The sequence below is a fragment of the Heteronotia binoei genome, chromosome 2, assembly GCF_032191835.1.
Source record: "Heteronotia binoei isolate CCM8104 ecotype False Entrance Well chromosome 2, APGP_CSIRO_Hbin_v1, whole genome shotgun sequence".
Taxonomy (NCBI): Eukaryota; Metazoa; Chordata; class Lepidosauria; order Squamata; family Gekkonidae; genus Heteronotia; species Heteronotia binoei.
Window position 1 is genome coordinate 200,552,599 of NC_083224.1, and position 19,456 is coordinate 200,572,054.

The 19,456-nt window shown below is 49.9% G+C and overlaps 1 protein-coding gene across 1 annotated transcript; it reads left to right on the plus strand.

Moving 5' to 3' along the window:
- On the plus strand, positions 1-15,673 carry LOC132567473 (procathepsin L-like). Its single transcript, XM_060233148.1, has 8 exons — positions 1-5; positions 2,923-3,055; positions 4,082-4,204; positions 6,346-6,504; positions 9,231-9,455; positions 11,568-11,736; positions 13,182-13,296; positions 15,562-15,673. Exons 1-8 carry the CDS (start codon positions 1-3, stop codon positions 15,671-15,673), a joined length of 1,041 nt encoding a protein of 346 aa, XP_060089131.1.
- Positions 15,674-19,456: the final 3,783 nt, after the last annotated feature.

Consider the following 19,456-nt stretch of genomic DNA (forward strand, 5'->3'; position numbering starts at 1 on the left):
ATGAGGTAGGACTTCCCACAGCAGAGCAAGACAGAATTTGGTGGGGTCTCTCAAGTTTAAATTGGGGTCTGCTTTCCGTTGAAATTGGCAAATGGCTGAGCCAATAGAAAAGTAGGGTGATTTGTGTCAGAGATGAGCCATTTAAATGGGGTTGCAGTGAGATCAGCTCTGTGTGGTTTTGGGACTGGGTTCCGCCCCGTGGCGCAGAGTGGTAAAGCTGCAGTACTGTAGTCTGAGCTCTCTGCTCACGACCTGAGTTTGATCCTGGCGGAAGCTGGGTTCAGGTAGCCAGCTCAAGGTCGACTCACCCTTCCATCCTTCCGAGGTTGGTAAAATGAGGACCCAGCTTCCTGGGGGGGAAGTGTAGAGAACTGGGAAAGGCAAGGGCAAACCACTCCATAAAAAGTCTGCCATGAAAACATCGCGATGCGACATCACCCCAGAGTCAGAAACGACTGGTGCTTGCACAGGAGACTATCTTTACCTTTTTCCTGCAAAATGAGTTTGGGTGGCCATGAATTCTGCCTGCTTTCTGTGCTTTCAGTGCAAATGCAGCACAGATCTGTTCAATGGTTGAATAATCTCACACCCACCTTTGAAAGTCTCTCTTTTTCTCTGTCAGGGTCCTAACTTTGGAGGCCCAGGTGTGTACAGGCTGACTGTAGTCATTGCAGATAGAGAACTGTGCTCTTCTGTTGAGAGAGGTGGTCACCTCTATATCAATCAACTTGACAGTTTGTATGCCAGCATTGGACCATGTCATAGATTTAAAGAAACAGCCTGTTTCCTGATGTGCCACCCAACTCTTAGAGAATGACCTGAGGACAGTTCCATGTCAAACACTTAATACTCTTCTGCTGTTTCCAAACTTGGATTAAAAGGTTGAGACCCCACCTTTGATTATCAAAGCAATCTGACATAAGGGCACTCATAACAGAGGGGTAGTCTTGCTCTTTTTCAAGAATCATCTTTTGCATCACATTCTTGATTGCCTTTTACTGGCCAGGGGATCAGCAGTCCAATTTTCCTACAAAGTTTCCTTACTCTGGGACAAGTTTTTCAAGCATGGCCCCATAAAACCCATCAAAGTCGGGGGCTATCTTGAACATATGAAGCTGCCTTATACTGAATCAGACCCTGGGTCCATCAAAGTCAGTATTGTCTACTCTGACTGGCAGTGGCTCTCCAGGGTCTCAAGCTGAGGTTTTTCACACCTATTTTCCTGGACCCTTTTTAGTTGGAGATGCCGGGGATTGAACCTGGGACCTTCTGCTTACCAAGCAGATGCTCTACCACTGAGTCACTGTTGCTTGCTGGGTCTCCAGCTTGGTGCTTCGTTACTAATGCTGTTTTGAAGCTGCTGTCTTCACAAATGTGTGGATGTGTATGTAGGAAAAGTGATTTTATTTTATTGTATCTGCTTGCTCTTGCCTTATGCTAGAGCCTGAACCAGCTTTTAAAATCTTTTCAAGAAAGCCTGTCACTTCTACTGGTGTGTGTGAGAGAGTCCAAATTCAGTCTCTGACAAGCTATTAGAAGGGGATTTTTTGATCAAGACTGGGGAATCAAAATGTAAGGTGGGAGATCCCCCCCCATCTCTGACATATTCAAACACACACACACACACACACACACGGTGATTTTTTTCCCTATGGTGCAGAGACACGCATGTACACACAGAGAAAGCTGAAGTTTTCTGCTGCAAAGAGAGGTAGGTGTGAATGGGGGAGTAGAAACTACTTTTTCTGGTTAGGAAGAACATTAGAAACAGTGCTCAGGGTTGGATAGGGGGGGTCTCAGGGTGAAAGGAACCCATTCTCTCTCCTTTTCTGCACATGTTAATAATGAATGTCCCCTTATCAAAGTTCTTACAGTTACAATCTCATGCACTGGATTTTGTGCTGGATGTGTAAATCGTGGAGTGATGACCACAGGGCACGCTATATGCAAGTGCGTGGGACTGTAACTTTAAGAACGTTGATAAGGGTTCATGTTTTCAGTGCAATGATATGAATAATGTATGTAATGTATGAGCATAATATGTTCTTTTAATGTGTTCTATGAATATAATAGAATTCAGTTTGCAAAGCATTTAAGTAGTTTTCAAGACTTTTTCACCCGCAATTTGTGTTGTTCAATCCCCAGGTGGGGGTAGGGGATCCCCCGGTTTGGAGGCCCTCCCCCTGCTTCAGAAAGCGGGGGGGGGAGGGGAATGTCTGCTGGGCACTTCATTATTCCCTATGGAGGCCAATTCCCATAGGGTGTAATGCAGAATTGATCTGTGGGTATCTGGGGCTCTTGGGGGGGGCTGTGTTTTGAATTAGAGGCACCAAATTTTCAGCATAGCATCCGGTGCCTCTCCTCAAAACAACCCCCAAGTTTCAAAAGGATTGGACCAGGGAGTCCAATTTTATGAGCCCCCAAAGAAGGTGCCCCTATCCATTATTTCCAATGGAAGGAAGGCATAAAAAAAAGGGGCGCAATAGCTTTAAATGTGATGGCCAGAACTTCCTTTGGAATTTAGTTGTGCTTGTCACACCCTTGATCCTGGCTCCACCCCCAAAGTCCCGAGACATTTCTTCAATTGGACCTGACAACCCTAGAGGGAACACTGATGTTCACTGGCTCTGCGTGTTCAGTGGCAGACTGCTTAATGTTCCCTCTAAACCGCAGAGTCTTGTGAGCAAAAACTCTACTTTGTGAGCTCCTGGCATTAGACTTGTGAGCTACTGCATCAGTGAATGTGCTCTGGAGTCATCCTCCCTGAGCTAAGACAAACGTGTGAGCTGGAGGCTAAAAAAATCTGTGAGCTAGCTCACTCTAATTCCACTTGGAGGGAACACTGGTCGGGGGCTATCAGTGGGCAATGCAAGGGAACCGAACAGCTAAACTGAGAACTCTGGGAATGCTTTGCCTTTGTAGACACACGGTCAGCCTCTGGGCGGTGGCAACAAGCTTCTTGGTCTTCCAGAGGACATCCACTGCAGGACCGGCCGTGGCCCTGGAAGAAGCGTGGAAAGACTGGAAGGCCACCAATGGCAAAGAATACCTGGAGGTGGGGGAGTGTGACCTTGCGCGGAGTGTTTCTGAGTATGTGCAGAACGTCATTCTTGGGGAGCTGTGCTTTCTTTAAGGGCAAAGCAGCTCTCTTCAAGGGCAGGGTGCTTGGAATTAGATTGCTTGAAAACAGCAGTCCCCAACCCTTTTGGCACCAGGGACCGGTTTTGTGGAAGACAATTTTTCCAGGGACCAGGGGGGGGATGGTTTCGGGATGATACAATTGTGCACTTTATTTCTATCAGTTTGGTGTAGTGGTTAAGTGCGCGGACTCTTATCTGGGAGAACTGGGTTTGATTCCCCACTCCTCCACTTGCAGCTGCTGGAATGGCCAGTTTGGTGTAGTGGTTAAGTGCGTGGACTCTTGTCTGGGAGAACTGGATTTGATTCCCCACTCCTCCACTTGCAGCTGCTGGAATGGCCTTGGGTCAGCCGTAGCTCTCGTCGGAGTTGTCCTTGAAAGGGCAGCTTCTGTGGGAGCTCTCTCAGCCCCACTTGCCTTCCCCACCTGTTGTGCGGGGTGGGGGGGAGGTAAAGGTGATTGTGAGCGGCTCTGAAATTCGGCGTGGAGGCCAGGATATAAATCCAATGTCGTCATATTATTATTATTATTACTGCTCCTGCTGCTACATTGTAATATATAATGAAACAATTATACAACTCACAGCCTGGTTGCTAACAGGCCACGGATTGGGACCCCTGCTTTAAAACAAATGAATTCCCTTCTCCAAACTAGAGCGTCCAGTCCACTGTTTGTGTTTATGACCATGTTTGGATCCAGTAGCGGCCATCCACGTTGACGTCCCTTTGGGTGTCCCATGCCAGAAGGAAGTGGCACGCAATAGCCCCTCCTCACCCGTGCTGGCTTCTGAAAGTCAACCTTCCACTGCAAATAAAATCATAATCAATGTGATCCAGAGCAGCCGAATCCTCTCCTGAAAAGCATGATCTGGTTCTGGCATCGCTGTTCCCTACAGTCTCTTTCCAAGGCTGGCTGGCTGAATTCGTTCTGACTGCCTTGCAGGACGAAGAGAACTTCCGTCGGACCATCTGGGAGAAGAATCTCTGGATGATTCAGCAGCACAATTTGGAGGCGTCTCTGGGGAAACACACCTATCGGCTGGGGATGAACCACTTTGGCGATCTGGTAAGGAGACTCTTTTTCATCTCATGGACTTAACCACTTGTTACGTCTGTGTTTGATCACGTTTTGCCTTTCAAATATCTTCCCAGGGCTTGTTTTGTAGCAGGAACTCCTTTGCATATTAGGCCACACCCCCTGATGTAGCCAATCCTCCAAGAGCTTACAGGGCTCTTAGTACAGGGCCTACTGTAAGCTCCAGGAGGATTGGCTGCATCAGGGGGAGTGGCCTAATATTTAAAGGAGCTCCTGCTACCAAAAGAAAAAAAAAGCCCTGTCTTCTACCTGCATCCTAAATGTATCTCTGGCTGTTATGTTTCTACCTCATTCTTTCTCAGCGGAAGCTCAGGGTGGCAAAACTAGTTCTCCTCACCTCGATTTTACCCTTAAGACTACCCTATGAGATAGGTTAAGCCAGGAGACAGTGTGCAGCTCCATGCCTTCTGGCCAAGGGCCAAACTGTATCAACAGAAGTCTAGTGTCCAGATCACGTGATGTGATGGTATTGCTTTTCTCTGCTCTGGTAAGACCTCAGCTGGAGTATTGTGTTCAGTTTTGGGCACCGTTTTAAGAAGGATATAGACAAGCTGGAATGGGTCCAGAGGAGGGCAACGAAGATGGTGAGGGATCTGGAGACCAAGTCCTGTGAGGAAAGGTTGAAGGAGCTGGGCATGTTTAGTCTGGAGAGGAGGCGGCTGAGAGGTGATATGATCACCATCTTCAAGGACTTGAAGGGCTGTCATGTAGAGGATGGTGTGGAATTGTTTTCTGTGGCCCCGGAAGGTAGGACCAGAACCAAGGTGTTGAAATTAAATCAAAAGAGTTTCCGGCTCAACATGAGGAAGAACTTCCTGACAGAGCAATTCCTCAGTGGAATAGGCTTCCTCGGGAGGTGGTGGGTTCTCCTTCCTTGGAGGTTTTTCAACAGAGGCTAGAGGGCCATCTGACAGCAATGAAGATCCTGTGAATTTAGGGGGAGGAATTTGTGAGTTTCCTGCATTGTGCAGGGGGTTGGACTAGATGACCCTGGAGGTCCCTTCCAACTCTATGATTCTAAAGATGCAAAGACCTGCTGGGGTTGTATTCCCTGTGAAGACTTTCAGTCGGATGTGCTTTGTAGGTTCTGTGCTTGTAATGTAGTTCTCAGGTGTGTGAGGGCCCAGTCTGGATGAGGTCCATCGCAGGTGGGAAGAGGGCATTTCTACTTCCCTTTGCCCCGTTGTCCTGACCTGAAATGGTTACCCTTGAGTAGATGTCGAGCTCCCAGTGAGCAAATAGGGAGGCTGCTGAGTGTGCCAAACTCATAAAGAAGCTTGACCAGACTACCTGACTCCAGGTCGGGGATGGCTCTTGCCTACACTTTACGTACCTGGTGCAATGACATCACCTAGAAGTGATGTCTTTACGCCAGGCACATCATGGGGGGGATGCTCTAGCTATTTGGGTTAAGACTCTATGGCGCCATAGAGTTTTTACCCAAATTGCTAGAGCGTCCCCCACGCAAGTGTCTGGTGTGATGACATCGCTTCCAGGTGACCTTATCGCACTGGGCACGTCATGCACGACGGAGCTCTTTGGGGGTGAGGATCCCCTGGGGAGCCAGCTCTGTGCTAGCAGTTTGGTGGGTCCAAAACCAGGGTAAACCCCGGGAGTTTGGGAACCAGGGCAAACCCCGGGAGTAAATGGGAGGCTGGGAATCCTCAGCTTGACACATCTCAAGACTTCAGTACGCTTCAACATCCTCTCAGTTTCAGTCTTTGCTGCAACAGGCCTATAAAAAAGAGTCTGGAGGCTTAGGGTAGCCAACCTCCAAGTGCAGCATGAAGATCTTTGGGTATCACAATTGACTACTAGACAACAGATCTCTCTCTCCCTGGGGAAAATAACTGCTTCGGAGGGTAGACTTGATGGCATTATATTCAGCCAAGGCCTCTCCCCTCCCCAAACTCTGGCTTTACAGGCCAGGCTGATGTCACTGCCATTTTGTTGCTGACAGACTGAGGGAACTGGGGCTTGTCTCAGCCAAGGTAGCGACACGTGGAGGCTTCCTAGCTTTAGAAGTCACGCAACCACCATCTTGACATCACCTCTCAGGTGAGAGAAAAGGTCTGTTTGACAGAGTTTCCCCCTCCTGCTTTCTCCTCCAGACGAACAAAGAGTATACCCAGAGGACAAACTGCATTTATTCGGGCCCCGCTGAACCCCCTGGTGGGAATGTGACTTTATTTCAAGAATCAGCCACTCTGGAAACTCCCAAGGAAGTGGACTGGCGGAAAAAGGGTTATGTGACCCGAGTCAAAGACCAGGTGAGAGGGATGACTGGTAGAGAATCATAAACAGCCACATCAGGAATTCACGGACCAGTACAATAACTAGAAAGTCTTTGGAAAGGAGTAGGGCAAATATTGGGGTGGTAAATGAGAGATTATGGTTCTTTTTTATTTATACATAAGCAGTCGTATTTTAACGGACAAAAGCATAAAAATCAGAAAAAAACTATCATGGGACAACACTTCCCAACAGTGTTGAACCCCGGTCAAATAACTGGTGTAAGGAGTAGAGTTGCCAAGTCCACTTCAAGAAATATCTGGGGACTTTGGGGGTGGAGCCAGGGGACTTTGGGGTGGAGCTAGGGGACTTTGGGGGTGGAGCCAGGAGCAAGATTGTTACGAGCACAATTGAACTCCAAAGGGAGTTCCGGCCATCACATTGAAAGGGACCACTCAACTTTTAAATGTCTTCCCTCCATGGGAAATAATGAAGGATAGGGGCACCTCCTTTTGAGGCTCATAGAATTGGACTCCCTAGTCCCATCTTTTTGAAACTCAGAGTGTGTTTTGAAGAGAAGCATCGGGTGCTATCCTGCAAATTTGGTGCCTCTACCTCAAAAAACTATTCCCCCAGAGCCTCAGATGCCTGCAGATCAATTCTCCATTATACCCTATGGGAATCAGTCTCCATGGGGAAGATTGGAGTGCTCAGCAGACATTTCCCTCCCCCCCCCTCATGCTTTCTGATGACCCTGAAGCAGGGGGAGAGCCTCCAAACCGGGGGATCCCCTTCCACCACCTGGGGATTGGCAACCCTACATAGAATGAACTCTTAGATTTCAGACAGGTATCCCCTCCCCCCAATGAAAAAGTCCTGGCATGTAGATAACAGGGTTTCCAGGTACTCCCTGGCACCAGCAGGGGTGGGGGGTTGCCAGATCCAAGTTGGGAAACTCCTGGAGATTTTGGGATGGAGCCAGAGGAGGAGATTGGATTTATATTCTGCATTTCACTTGGAGTCTCAGAGTGGTTTACAATCTCCCTTCCCTTCCTCCCCCACAACAGACACCCTGTGAAGTAGATGGGGCTGAGAGAGCTCTTCCAGAAGCTGCCCTTTCAAGGACAGAGACTCAGAGTGGCCTACAATTTCCTTTCCCTTCCCCTCCCCACAACAGACACCCTTTGAGGTGGATGGGGCTGAGAGAGCTCTCCCAGAAGCTGCCCTTTCAAGGACAGAGACTCAGAGTGGCCTACAATCTCCTTTCCCTTCCTCCCCCACAACAGACACCCTATGAAGTGGGTGGGACTGTGAGAGCTCTCCCAGAAGCTGCCATTTCAAGGACAAAGTCTCAGAGCGGCCTGCAATCTCCTTTCCCTTTCTCCTCCACAACAGACACCCTGTGATGCGAGTGGGGCTCAGAGAGCTCTCCCAGAAGCTGCCCTTTCAAGGACAGAGACTCAGAGTGGCCTACAATCTCCTTTCCCTTCCTCCCCCACAACAGACACCCTATGAAGTGGGTGGGACTGTGAGAGCTCTCCCAGAAGCTGCCATTTCAAGGACAAAGTCTCAGAGCGGCCTGCAATCTCCTTTCCCTTTCTCCTCCACAACAGACACCCTGTGAGGCGAGTGGGGCTCAGAGAGCTCTCCCAGAAGCTGCCCTTTCAAGGACAGAGACTCAGAGTGGCCTATAATCTCCTTTCCCTTCCTCCCCCACAAGAGACACCCTGTGAGGTGGGTGGGGCTGAGAGAGCTCTCCCAGAAGCTGCCCTTTCAAGGACAGAGTCTCAGAGCGGCCTACAATTTCCTTTCCCTTCCCCTCCCCACAACAGACATCCTGTGAGGCGTTTGGGGCTGAGAGAGCTCTCCCAGAAGCTGCCCTTTCAAGGACAGAGTCTCAGAGCGGCCTACAATCTCCTTTCCCTTCTCCTCCCCACAACAGACACCCTGTGAGGTGGATGGGGCTGAGAGAGCTCTCCCAGAAGCTGCCTTTTCAAGGACAGAGTCTCAGAGCGGCCTACAATCTCCTTTCCCTTCCCTTCCCCACAACAGACACCCTGTGAGGTGGGTGGGGCTGAGAGAGCTCTGAGAGAACTGCTCTTGAGAGAACAGTTCTTGTGAAAGAACTTGTGACTGACTCAAGGTCACACCAGCAGGTGTATGTGGAAGAGTGGGGAATCAAGCCCTATTCTCCCAGATTAGAGTCTGCAGTCCTTTTTTTTTTGTATGAAAAATTTTATTGAACGATTTCACTTACAATCCACATTAAAAATATATCAAATTGTGATATACAGGATTTTGTGGTAAAATATTATTTGTAAGATGAGTCACAACTGGTAACCAAGGTATCACAACTTTTTCCTCATAACATTTGAGGAGAACATTTTGAAGAAGAATACGCCTGCACTCCTATCTGCTACCCCAGACTGGTGACAAGGACCTCAGTGGGGTAAAATTCATAGAGGCCACCCTCAAAAAGATCCGTTTTCTCCAGGGGGGTTGCTCTCTGTAGTCTGGACATCAGTTGTAATGCCAGGGGTTCTCCAGGTCCCGCCTGGAGGCCTGGCATCCCTAAATAATCAGCAGAACAAGCCGGAAGAGGGAAGAATCTTTCTCCCAGTTGCACCGCTTCTATATCCAGGTAGGGATTTTTTAAATATGGAGGAAGGATCCATTTTGAAACAAGAATCTCTTTCAATTCGAACAGTTGTGGTCCGTGGACTGAGCTCCAGAGCCTCTCCTCTCTGATTTTTCTTTTTTGTAGGGCAACTGTGGCTCCTGTTGGGCGTTCAGTGCTACCGGCGCCTTGGAAGGCTTGCATTTCAAGACCACCAAACGTCTGGTCTCACTAAGTGAACAAAACCTCATTGACTGCTCTGGAAAGTTCCACAACTGTGGATGTGGTGGAGGAAATGCCTCACGGGCCTTCTTGTATGTGCAGCATAATGGGGGCATCAACTCTGAGAAAACATACCCATATTTATCAAAGGTAATATGCAGAAGCCCAGGTGTGCCCTGTAAGTGTGATGACAGCGTACAAGTCCCTACTTTTCTATTCTGTCATATCCGTCCACCTGCCTTCTCAAGAGAGCCAGTTTGGTGTAGTGGTTAAGTGTGCGGAGTCTTATCTGGGAGTATTGGGTTTGGTTTTTCACTCCTCCACTTGCAGGTGCAGGAATGACCTTGGGTAAGCCATAGTTGAAACGCTTGGGGCTCTTTAGCTTGGAGAAACGTCGACTGCGGGGTGACATGATAGAGGTTTACAAGATAATGCATGGGATGGAGAAAGTAGAGAAAGAAGTACTTTTCTCCCTTTCTCACAATACAAGAACTCGTGGGCATTTGATGAAATTGCTGAGCAGACAGGTTAAAACAGATAAAAGGAAGTACTTCTTCACCCCAAGGGTGATTAACATGTGGAATTCACTGCCACAGGAGGTGGTGGTGGCCACAAGTATAGCCACCTTCAAGAGGGGTTTAGATAAAAATATGGAGCACAGGTCCATCAGTGGCTATTAGCCACAGTGTGTGTGTGTGTGTGTGCGTATAATTTTTTTTGGCCACTGTGTGACACAGAGTGTTGGACTGGATGGACCATTGGCCTGATCCAACATGGCTTCTCTTATGTTCTTATCGTTATCTCAGAGGTTGCCCTTGAAAGGGCAGCTTCTGTGAGAGCACTCTCAGCCCCACCTACTTCACAAGGTGTCCGTTGTGGGCAGGGTGGGAGGGAGGTAAAGGAGATTGTGACCGCTCTGAGATTCAAAGTAACAGGCGGGATATAAATCCAATATCATCATCATCTTCTCCTCCTCCTCCGTTCTAACTAGCGACTTATCTATCTGTACATTTTTATCTTGCCTTCTCCAAAGCATCTCAGAACACCATACTTGGTTCCAGGCCTTGAATTCAGCAGGAGCTCACAGGAGCGCAGCTCCTGAACCTTTCTGAGGGTTCCCCCTCCTCCTCCCCACCTTGTCCATAGGTGCAGCTGCATAACAATCCCTGGATGAGCTCCACCACCTATTTTTCTATAAGACGACCCCTACTTGGTTCTCCCCTCCACCACTTTATCCTCACAACCACCCTGTAAAATAGGCTTGTCCGAAAGGGTGTGGCAACCCAGCATTATCCAGTGAGCTTCATGGCAGAGTGGTGATTTGAACTCAGATCTCTTAAGATCCCTGTCCAACATTATGACCATTGTACCACACTGCCCCCGCTGCCTGAGAATCATCACTGTTGTTTGCAGGGCTTTTCTTAGTAGCAGGAGCTCCTTTGCTAGGGCTGCCAAGCCCTTGGTCCAGGTGGGGGTTCCCCTGGAAGTGACATCATCGCACCGGCGACATCACACGGCGTCCACTCTAGGCGTTCTCGGGAAAACTCTATGGTTTTCCTGGATGCTCTAGCCATTTTGGAGGGAAAACTCTATGGTATAATAGGTAGAAGTTAGTAATCCCCCACTGAACCCTATCCTTTGCATATTAGGCCACACCCTCTGATGTCGTCAATCCTCCGAGAGCTTATAGGGCTCTTAGTAGAAGGCCTACTGGAAGCTCCAGGAGGATTGGCTACAACGGGGGGGTGCGGCCTAATATGCAAAGGAGTTTCTGCTACAAAAAAATGCCCTGGCTGTTTGTATGTGTGTGTGCATGTAGAACTGGGTATTGAGGACAGGCCTCAGGATCTACTTGGTGGGGGGGAGCAAATTTCCTGTCTGTACTACAGTGCAAGAATGAATTATTGCCACACTAGATACGCATCCCAAATAACCAGAGAATGAGCTCTTCCCCAAGAGACATTCCACCCTCTTACATAGGGCTGCCAACCCCCCTGCCCTGGAGGTTACTAACCTGCCGGCCCACATTGGGCCAGAGGGGGAACCTCCACCGATGTCACCGGCATGATGACATCACCCGGAAATGACATCATGCCGCTGCCGTGCACCGGCCACTCTAGGCGTTTCCAGGAAAACTCTATGGTTTTCCCTGGATGCTCTAGCAATTTTTTTTTGGAAACTCTATGGTACAATAGTACAAAATGGAGGCCACGGGGGACTTGGCAACCCTGCTCTTACACCCTCATTGACATTTCTCTGCAGAACAGCTCCCCTTGTCGTTACGACCCCCAGAAAGCAGAGGCGAAGTGTACTTCCTTCGTAGCGATCCCAAAGGGAGATGAGAGAGCTTTGGAGCGAGCTCTGTTCAGTGCTGGCCCCGTTTCCATTGCCTTTGATTCCAGGAGCCGAGAGTTCCAGTTCTACAAGTCAGGTAAGGAGCCCTTCGAGGAGGACAGCAGATTCTGAGCATTTAAGCGCATCTGTGTTTTACTGCAACAATATGAGGGCACATCCTTCCCCCCCCAAAAAAAATAAAACAGAAGAAAACCACCAACTTAGGAAGCTCAGCTGTGCAGCTTCTATGCCAGGAGTGTCAAACATGTTGTTCGGGGGCTGAATCAGGCCCCTGGAAGGCTTCTATCAGGCACCAAGCGACTGGCTGTGGTCTGCTTCCTTCTCCCTCTCTCTTTAGGGAATCTTTAGGGCAGCAATTCTCAACCTTTTTGGCACCGGGGACCAGTTTTGTGGAAGACAATTTTTTCCAGGGACCGGGGGAGAGGATGGTTTCGGGATGATACAATTGTGCACTTTATTTCTGTTAGTTTGGTGTAGTGGTTAAGTGTGTGGACTCTTATCTGGGAGAATCGGGTTTGATTCCCCACTCCTCCACTTGCACCTGCTGGAATGACCTTGGGTCAGCCATAGTTCTGGCAGGAGTTGTCTTTGAAAGGGCAGCTGCTGTGAGAGCCCTCTCAGCCCCACCCACCTCACAGGGTGTCTGTTGTGGGGGGAGAAGATATAGGCGATTGTAAGCCGTTCTGAGACTCTGTCCTTGAAAGGGCAGCTTCTGGGAGAGCTCTCTCAGCCCCACCCACCTCACAGGGTGTCTCTTGTGGGGGAAGAAGATATAGGAGATTGTAAGCCACTCTGAGTCTCTGATTCAGAGAGAAGGGTGGGGTATAAATCTGCAATTCTTCTTATTATTATTATTATTACTGCATTGTAATATATAATGAAATAATTATACAGCTCACGGCCTGACTGTTAACAGGCCATGGCCTGGGGGTTGGGGACCCCCTCTTTAGGGAATCAGTGGGGAGGAGGTGGGGCAGTCAAGCAGAGGACAAGAAGGGATGGGGAGGAGGCGGGGCTGGTGGGAGGATGAAGGGAATTGGTGGGAAGGACACAGAGTGGGCAAGCAGAGGACGAAAAGGGACGGGTGAGAGAATGAAGGAACTGGGGAGGAGGCAGGGCGGGTGAAGGGCTGAGAAGCGGCAAGCAAGGAGGAGGTGAATGGGTGGAGGAAGAGGCAAACTAGTGTTTGTCTACGGCAGGGGTGGCCAATGGTAGCTCTCCAGATGTTTTTTTGCCTACAACTCCCATCAGCCCCAGCCATTGGCCATGCTGGCTGGGGCTGATGGGAGTTGTAGGCAAAAAACATCTGGAGAGCTACCATTGGCCACCTCTGGTCTATGGCATGGGGAGGGCCAAATTCAGCACCCCCACCCTGCTGGCGCCCTAGGCAACCGCCTAGTTTGCCTAGTGGACGGGCCAGCCGTGGCTCAAGACAAGGTGAGTCACCTGCAGCCACAAGACGCTAAATCAGTCTCCCGCCGGTACCTTTCTTGTCCCAATGCAAACTTCTCCTCTGCTCAGGGATCTTCTCCTGTCCTTGGAGTGACAAAAAGTTGACCCATGCCATGCTGGCCGTGGGGTATGTGAATTCCCCAGAAGTCAGGAAAGGAAGCAGCTATTGGATCCTGAAGAACAGGTGAGAGCGAGAGAGCTGTCCACGAAGCAGGCCAGTTGTACCGAGATCACAGAATCATAGAGTTAGAAGGGGCCTCCACGATTGTCCAGTTCAACCACTGGCAAAATTCAGGACATTCACAAGTCCCTCCCCCTTACACACCCTCAGTGACCCCTGCTCCATGCCCAGAAGATGGGCAGAAAACCCCCCAAACCAATCCCTCCAGGATTGCTTTCTGACCCCGTGTTAGAACTAAGCACTGATGAAACCCTTCCTGCCCTTCCTCTCTTGATCTACCTAAATTGTGAGATCTGGTGGCTTTTGATTATAAATCAGCCAAGTGATCAGTCAAGAACTCTGATGAGAGGGCCCCTTCCCCCTGTTAGAAGGCATGAGAATGCCTGTACCCCACGGTTCCCCCCAGTTCCAGCCAGATCTGAGTCATTATCCCATAAAACTCTACGCAAGCCACAACAGGCGGAAGGAGTCCCTGCCTGAATAGCTCTACCCTTTCGTCTGGAGAGGAGGCGGCTGAGAGGTGATCTGATCACCATCTCCAAGGACTTGAAGGGCTGTCATCTAGAGGATGGTGCGGAATTGTTTTCTGTGGCCCCGGAAGGTAGGACCAGAACCAGTGGGTTGAAATTAAATCAAGTGTTTCTGGCTCAACATTAGGAAGAACTTCCTGACTGTTAGAGCGGTTCCTCAGTGGAACAGGCTTCCTCCTTGGGAGGTGGTGGGCTCTCCTTCCTTGGAGGTTTTTAATCAGAGGCTAGATGACCATCTGGCAGCAATGAGGGTCCTGTGAATTTAGGGGGAGGTGTTTGTGAGTTTCCTGCATTGTGCAGGGGGTTGGACTGGGTGACCCTGGAGGTCCCTTCCAACTCTATGTTTCTGTCTGGGTCACTCCCAGCCCCATAGCTAGGAGTCAAAGGGGGAGGAGGCCAAAGGGGGGCTGTAGGAAGGGGGGCTATGGAGGTGAGAGCAAGAAGCTGGAGAGGGTGGGAGCCACCCCTCTCCCTCCCCACTCCAGTGTGATTTAAATTGCATGTAAGCTCTGGTTAGGGTTGCCAAGTCCAATTCAAGAAATATCTGGGAACTTTGGGGGTGGAGCCAGGAGGCTTTGGGGGTGAAGCCAGGAGACACTGGGGGCAGAGCCAAGAGCAAGGGTGTGACAAGCATAATTGAACTCCAAGGGAGTTCTGGCCATCACATTTAAAGGAACCGCACACCTTTTAAAATGTCTTCCTTCCATAGGAAATAATGGATAGGGGCACCTTCATTTGGGGCTCATAGAACTGGACCCCCTGGTCCAATAATTTTGAAACATGGGGGGCATTTTGGGGAGAGGTGCTGGATGCTATACTCAAAATTTGGTGCATCTACCTCAAAAAACAGCCCCTCCAGATCCCCCAATATCTCCAGATCAATTCCCCATTATACCCTATGAGAATCTATCTCCACATGGGGAATAATGCTCAGCAGACTCTTCCCCCCCTCCCCCCGTTTCTGACGACACTGAAGCGAAGGATTGGCCTCTCTACTCACGAGTTTCTGCCAACTTCTTCAAAGTAACACAGACACACCATCCCAAAAGCAAGCCTTTCTAGTGGAAACTGAAGCCTCCGGAGGTGGAAAGTCACAAGGTGGCTGTGGGGGAGGGACTTTCCCGCCACCAGCCATCGGACTGGGAGTGGGAAGGAGCCTGGGAAAGCGGGAGAACCCCCGCTGGGACCTGGGGTTTGGCAAGCCTAGCTCCGGTTCCCCTTCTACCTTTCCTGGCACTCAGCCTGCAGTGATCAACTTCCAATTCCGAAGTTCCAAAGAAAGCTGATTTGTATCTCTGCACTCCCTCCCCATTCCCCTGCTTTCCTGTGCCCTTCCCCAACCGGGAGCAGCAGGGAACATGGGCGGCTTGTACACACTGGCTGGGGGGAGACACTTCCTGGCTGCCCTCCTCCCTCCCTCCCCACCCTGAAAGGCTCTAGCTCCCCTTGCAGCCTGTGCAATATAGGGGCCTCTCCTCCCACCCACCCAAAAACTTAGTGTTCAGGCTCATGGGGGTGGAAAACAAGGCAGCACATGCAACCCCCAGCTCTTGGTGGGCGGACTAAGGGCTGCTGGGAGCAGGGGGTGAGGCTGGCTGCCTACCTACCCACCCAAATGTTGGAATTTGCCTGGAGAACTCTCATTTTCAAAGAGAAACACTAGAAAGAGTAGGGTTGTTAGGTCTCTGTCTGTCTGCTGTGGATGTTCACTCTCTCTTCATATTTTTTTCTCTCACAGCTGGTCTAAACTGTGGGGTGAAAAGGGTTACATGCGACTGTCGAAAGGAGCCAATCACTGTGGTATAGCGGATGGCGCAAGCTATCCCATCCTGGCCCCGGTCAAAGAGTAGTGATTCTGTCTTCCGGAACTTTCCCGGCTCCAGGGCTCCAATCCACGGTACATTGAGCTGCTACAGCGTCTGCGGTCATCTGTTCCAGAGTGAAATTCTGCAGAGATTTGCAACAAATTCTTCCAAATAGGACAAAGGCTCGCTAAAATCCAATGGTATTTTGAGGTGTTCTGGAGAATTGTCCTGTGGGAGAAACGGGCAGGGGTTGAGGGCACAGTAGAGTGCCTAATGTCAAGTGCCTTGCCAGTATAGGCTTAAAACAGGAGATCTTAATGCTAGTAGAAATGTTTCTTCTCTGGAATGTCTTCTCTTCCCTTCTTAGAGAGCCAGTTTGGTGTAGTGGTTAAGTGTGCAGACTCTTATCTGGGAGAACCGGGTTTGATTCCCCACTCCTCCACTTGCAGCTGCTGGAATGGTTTTGGGTCAGCCAGAGCTCTCATAGAAGTTGTCCTTGAAAGGGCAGCTGCTGTGAGAGCCCTCTCCAGCCTGCTTTTACCGTCAGACTACAGACCGTTTTATATTTCTAATACCTCTTTCAATATGAAAATCCCTTTTTAAAATTTCTCCTTCTTGCCTATCAAACTCTGACGTTTAAGAATCTTTTTGTGCCATTTTCTCTTTCCATGTGTTTTTCAACCGTAGTCCTGCAGCGATCACACAACCAGATAGATTGTGCATACAACAGTCCCTGTCCGTTGCAAATAAAAGCACAAAATATGCATCCACTGTACAAACAAGTCTACACAACTGAAAGCCAACGAAGGGAATAGAATCATTGTGAAAAATGTAAATGAACCTGCTAGTTGCTGCACGTCTCACAATTGCATCCGTATGGAATTCTTCTTCACCTCCAAACCGACAAGCCTGGTTTGACATGTGACGAAACCGGCCCGATTCTGCCTTCAGACCCGGTCCCGTCAACTCCCTATTGAGTCGCCAACTCCTGGAGGGAGCTATTTCTCCTCCGGCCACTTGGGCTCGCTGCCACCACCTGCTCAGTCTAGGGGTTCAGATTGAGAGGAACAGGACTCCCAATCCCCCTCTCTAGCTATGAGGCCAGGCCTCAAGGTCCTCTGCCACCCTGTACTTGGGTTTCACAGAGACCACAGCACTTCTTTGGGGAACCCCTGGAGGATTGGCACCTTATCCAACTGCATGCCTTCCCCCCCTTCCCCGGGGCCCCCTTATAAAGCAGCGTGGTCTAAAGCGGTTGGGGATCTATGTGGTACAGAGTTTGACTGCCATCATTCAAAACAGTAAAAATATTTAATTAAAAGAGAAAAAGGAAAGGAAAGGAAGGAAAAATACAACAAAACCAGTTGCATGTAAAAGGTTAGCACAGCACAGCACCCGCACAGCAAACAGCATGACAAATAAAATGTGGTTTTAAACGCATCCTACTGTCCCTGGTCTAATAAGAAAAAAACACCAAAAGAACTTCCTGCCTCTCTAGGAGGCTTTCCCCCTAGAGTTGCTGGTTTGGCCCTGGAAGGGAGGGGGGGAGTGAAAGGAGGGCTAGGCCCCAAAGCCTGTCTAGCAGTTTCATGTTCCCTCCCAACTAAGATGGCGTTTCTCCACATGTCCCCCTCCTTAAATTCTGAGCCGGAGGGGCTGCCTCCTACAGAGGTGACCCCGTAGCAGAATCCAACCAAACAAGGAGAAACCCATTAACCAAAACAGAACATATACCAAGATTAGGAATTTTCCCAACAATACCCAAAGTCCACACCCTAGGTGTCCATGTCCTTTCTGGACAAAAAGTCGCATTGCTGCATTCGGAAGGAAGGTCTAGTCCTTAAGATGTACTCCTCCATCTCCCAGGACCACCTCTGGAGTTTGGTGCTCTCTCTCAGTTGCTGCTGTTGCTGGGATGAGTGGTCCATCAAAGGAGGAAATTCCTGGCCCCACATATGAGGTTGGAAACTGCCCAGTTCCCACACAGTTGCTTCTTCTTTATCCCTCATTGGTGGAATGTTCCCTCTGTCCACTCTGACCTCCCAGAAAACCAACTCTGGTGCTCCAAACAATTGCTGTTCCAGCTTCTTTTTGTCTCCTTCCTTCCTACTTATATGCAACGCCATGGACCTCGCAGAGAATGGCTGTGGTATATTCACCTGCACCACTTTAACTGTCTTTCCAGTCTTCTCCATAGCCACCACGTAGGTAGCATCGTCCAGGTCATCCACAATCACATGGGGTCCCTCCCATTCCGCTTTCCGTTCACCAGTATGAAGTGGCAGGAAAATCATCACCCTATCCCCTGTCTCAGCTTCTGAGAACTCCACTTTCTGGTCCCTTGCCACCTCACACAGTGGTTCCAGCCTAGGGTCACTTTGAACTTCAGACAGGAACATTTCTGGCTCCCCCAGACTTTCCATCATTTGTTCCTTCAAGCCACCCCTAGTCCCACTGTTTCCAGAATCCTCCGCAAAGGTTTGGCTTGGGTTCTCAGTCCCCTCGGTTGGTTTTTCAGCACTACCCAACTGACCCCCTTCCTGCCTGGAAGGTCCCACAGCTTCCCAGGACTCCTGTCTGCCCTGCTTCGAGACAACCTGTTCTGAGAGAGTCTCGGAAGATCCCACTTCCTGATCCACAGCTACTTGGTGAACCAGTTCCCACCTAAGGTCACTCAGGACCTCCTTCTGGAACCACTCCCATTCCCCCAAGTCTTCAGCTATGTGCTCCTCTGAGCCCACATTAGCCTTGCTGCTCTCAGAACCTCCTGTGAAATCTCCACTCTCCACCTCTGTCTCTTCAGCATGCACATCCTTTACGCTAGACAGGTTCCTTTCCTCGCTAGGAACATCTACAGCCTCTTGCTGCATTTGGGGAAAGCTACACCCCTCTTCCCCTTGGGAACACCCTCCTCCAGGGCTTGAGACAGGCTGGTCCTCCCCCTCCTGGGTGACTGACCTCTCTTCGTCCTCAGTAACCTGGGCTATTTCCCCCTCCCTGGCTGCTTGTGAGGTGGCTTCCCTAAAGTTGCCTTCCGCCCCCCACTTTCCTCTGAGGGTTTGGCTGCGGGTTACAGCATTGATAGAGTACTGGCCAACCAACAAATCCCGGCCCAATAACACTGGAACTGTCTGTTCCTTCATTACCCCAACCTCCATAAGACCTACTGATCCTCGCCATTCCACTGACATCCGGGCCACAGGAATCTTGGCGGGTGGTCCCAGAACCCCCTTGATTCTGAATGCCATATCAGGGACAATGTCAGCTTCTGACACCAGATCTGCCCTCACAAGGGTGACTGAAGAGCCAGTGTCAGCATATCCCAAAACCAACCAGTCCTTAAGCCTTATTGGTTCAACAAAATCACTCCAGGCCTCTGCAGGCTCCATTCTGGTGAAAAGACATTCATGGCTTACCACAGCCACATACTCCTCCTTCACCTTTGGAGTGACTGGTGCTTTTGTTGTGGGTTTGGGGGTTTCAACTTGCAGCTCTGGGCAGGCCGACCGTAGGTGTCCAGCCTGGCCACAGCTGTAGCACGTTCGAATCTGGGGCCGATCCAGATTAGTCAAATCAGGGGATTTCCTACCTTCTTCCTGGACAGGTTTCCCTTCCCTTTTGGGTGCCGGGTGTTCCTTCCCACCCATTGGGGACCCCTTTTGTCCCCTTCCCAACTGGGAAGGGATCCAATCCAACCCCTCTCGGTTCTGCACCAGCTCGTCTGCCAGTTCTGAGGCCTCTGTAATGGTTTTAGGTTTCCTGTCTTTTACCAGGCATTTCAACTCTTTGGGAAGTCTTAAGTAGAACTGGTCTAAAATCAACAACTGA

Bases quoted from the DNA above. Each gene is read 5' to 3' on its own strand.
- LOC132567473 (XM_060233148.1), top strand. The intron at 4,205-6,345 runs GTAAGGAGACTC...TTTCTCCTCCAG, and splicing joins TGAACCACTTTGGCGATCTG to ACGAACAAAGAGTATACCCA. The intron at 11,737-13,181 runs GTAAGGAGCCCT...TCCTCTGCTCAG, and splicing joins GTTCCAGTTCTACAAGTCAG to GGATCTTCTCCTGTCCTTGG.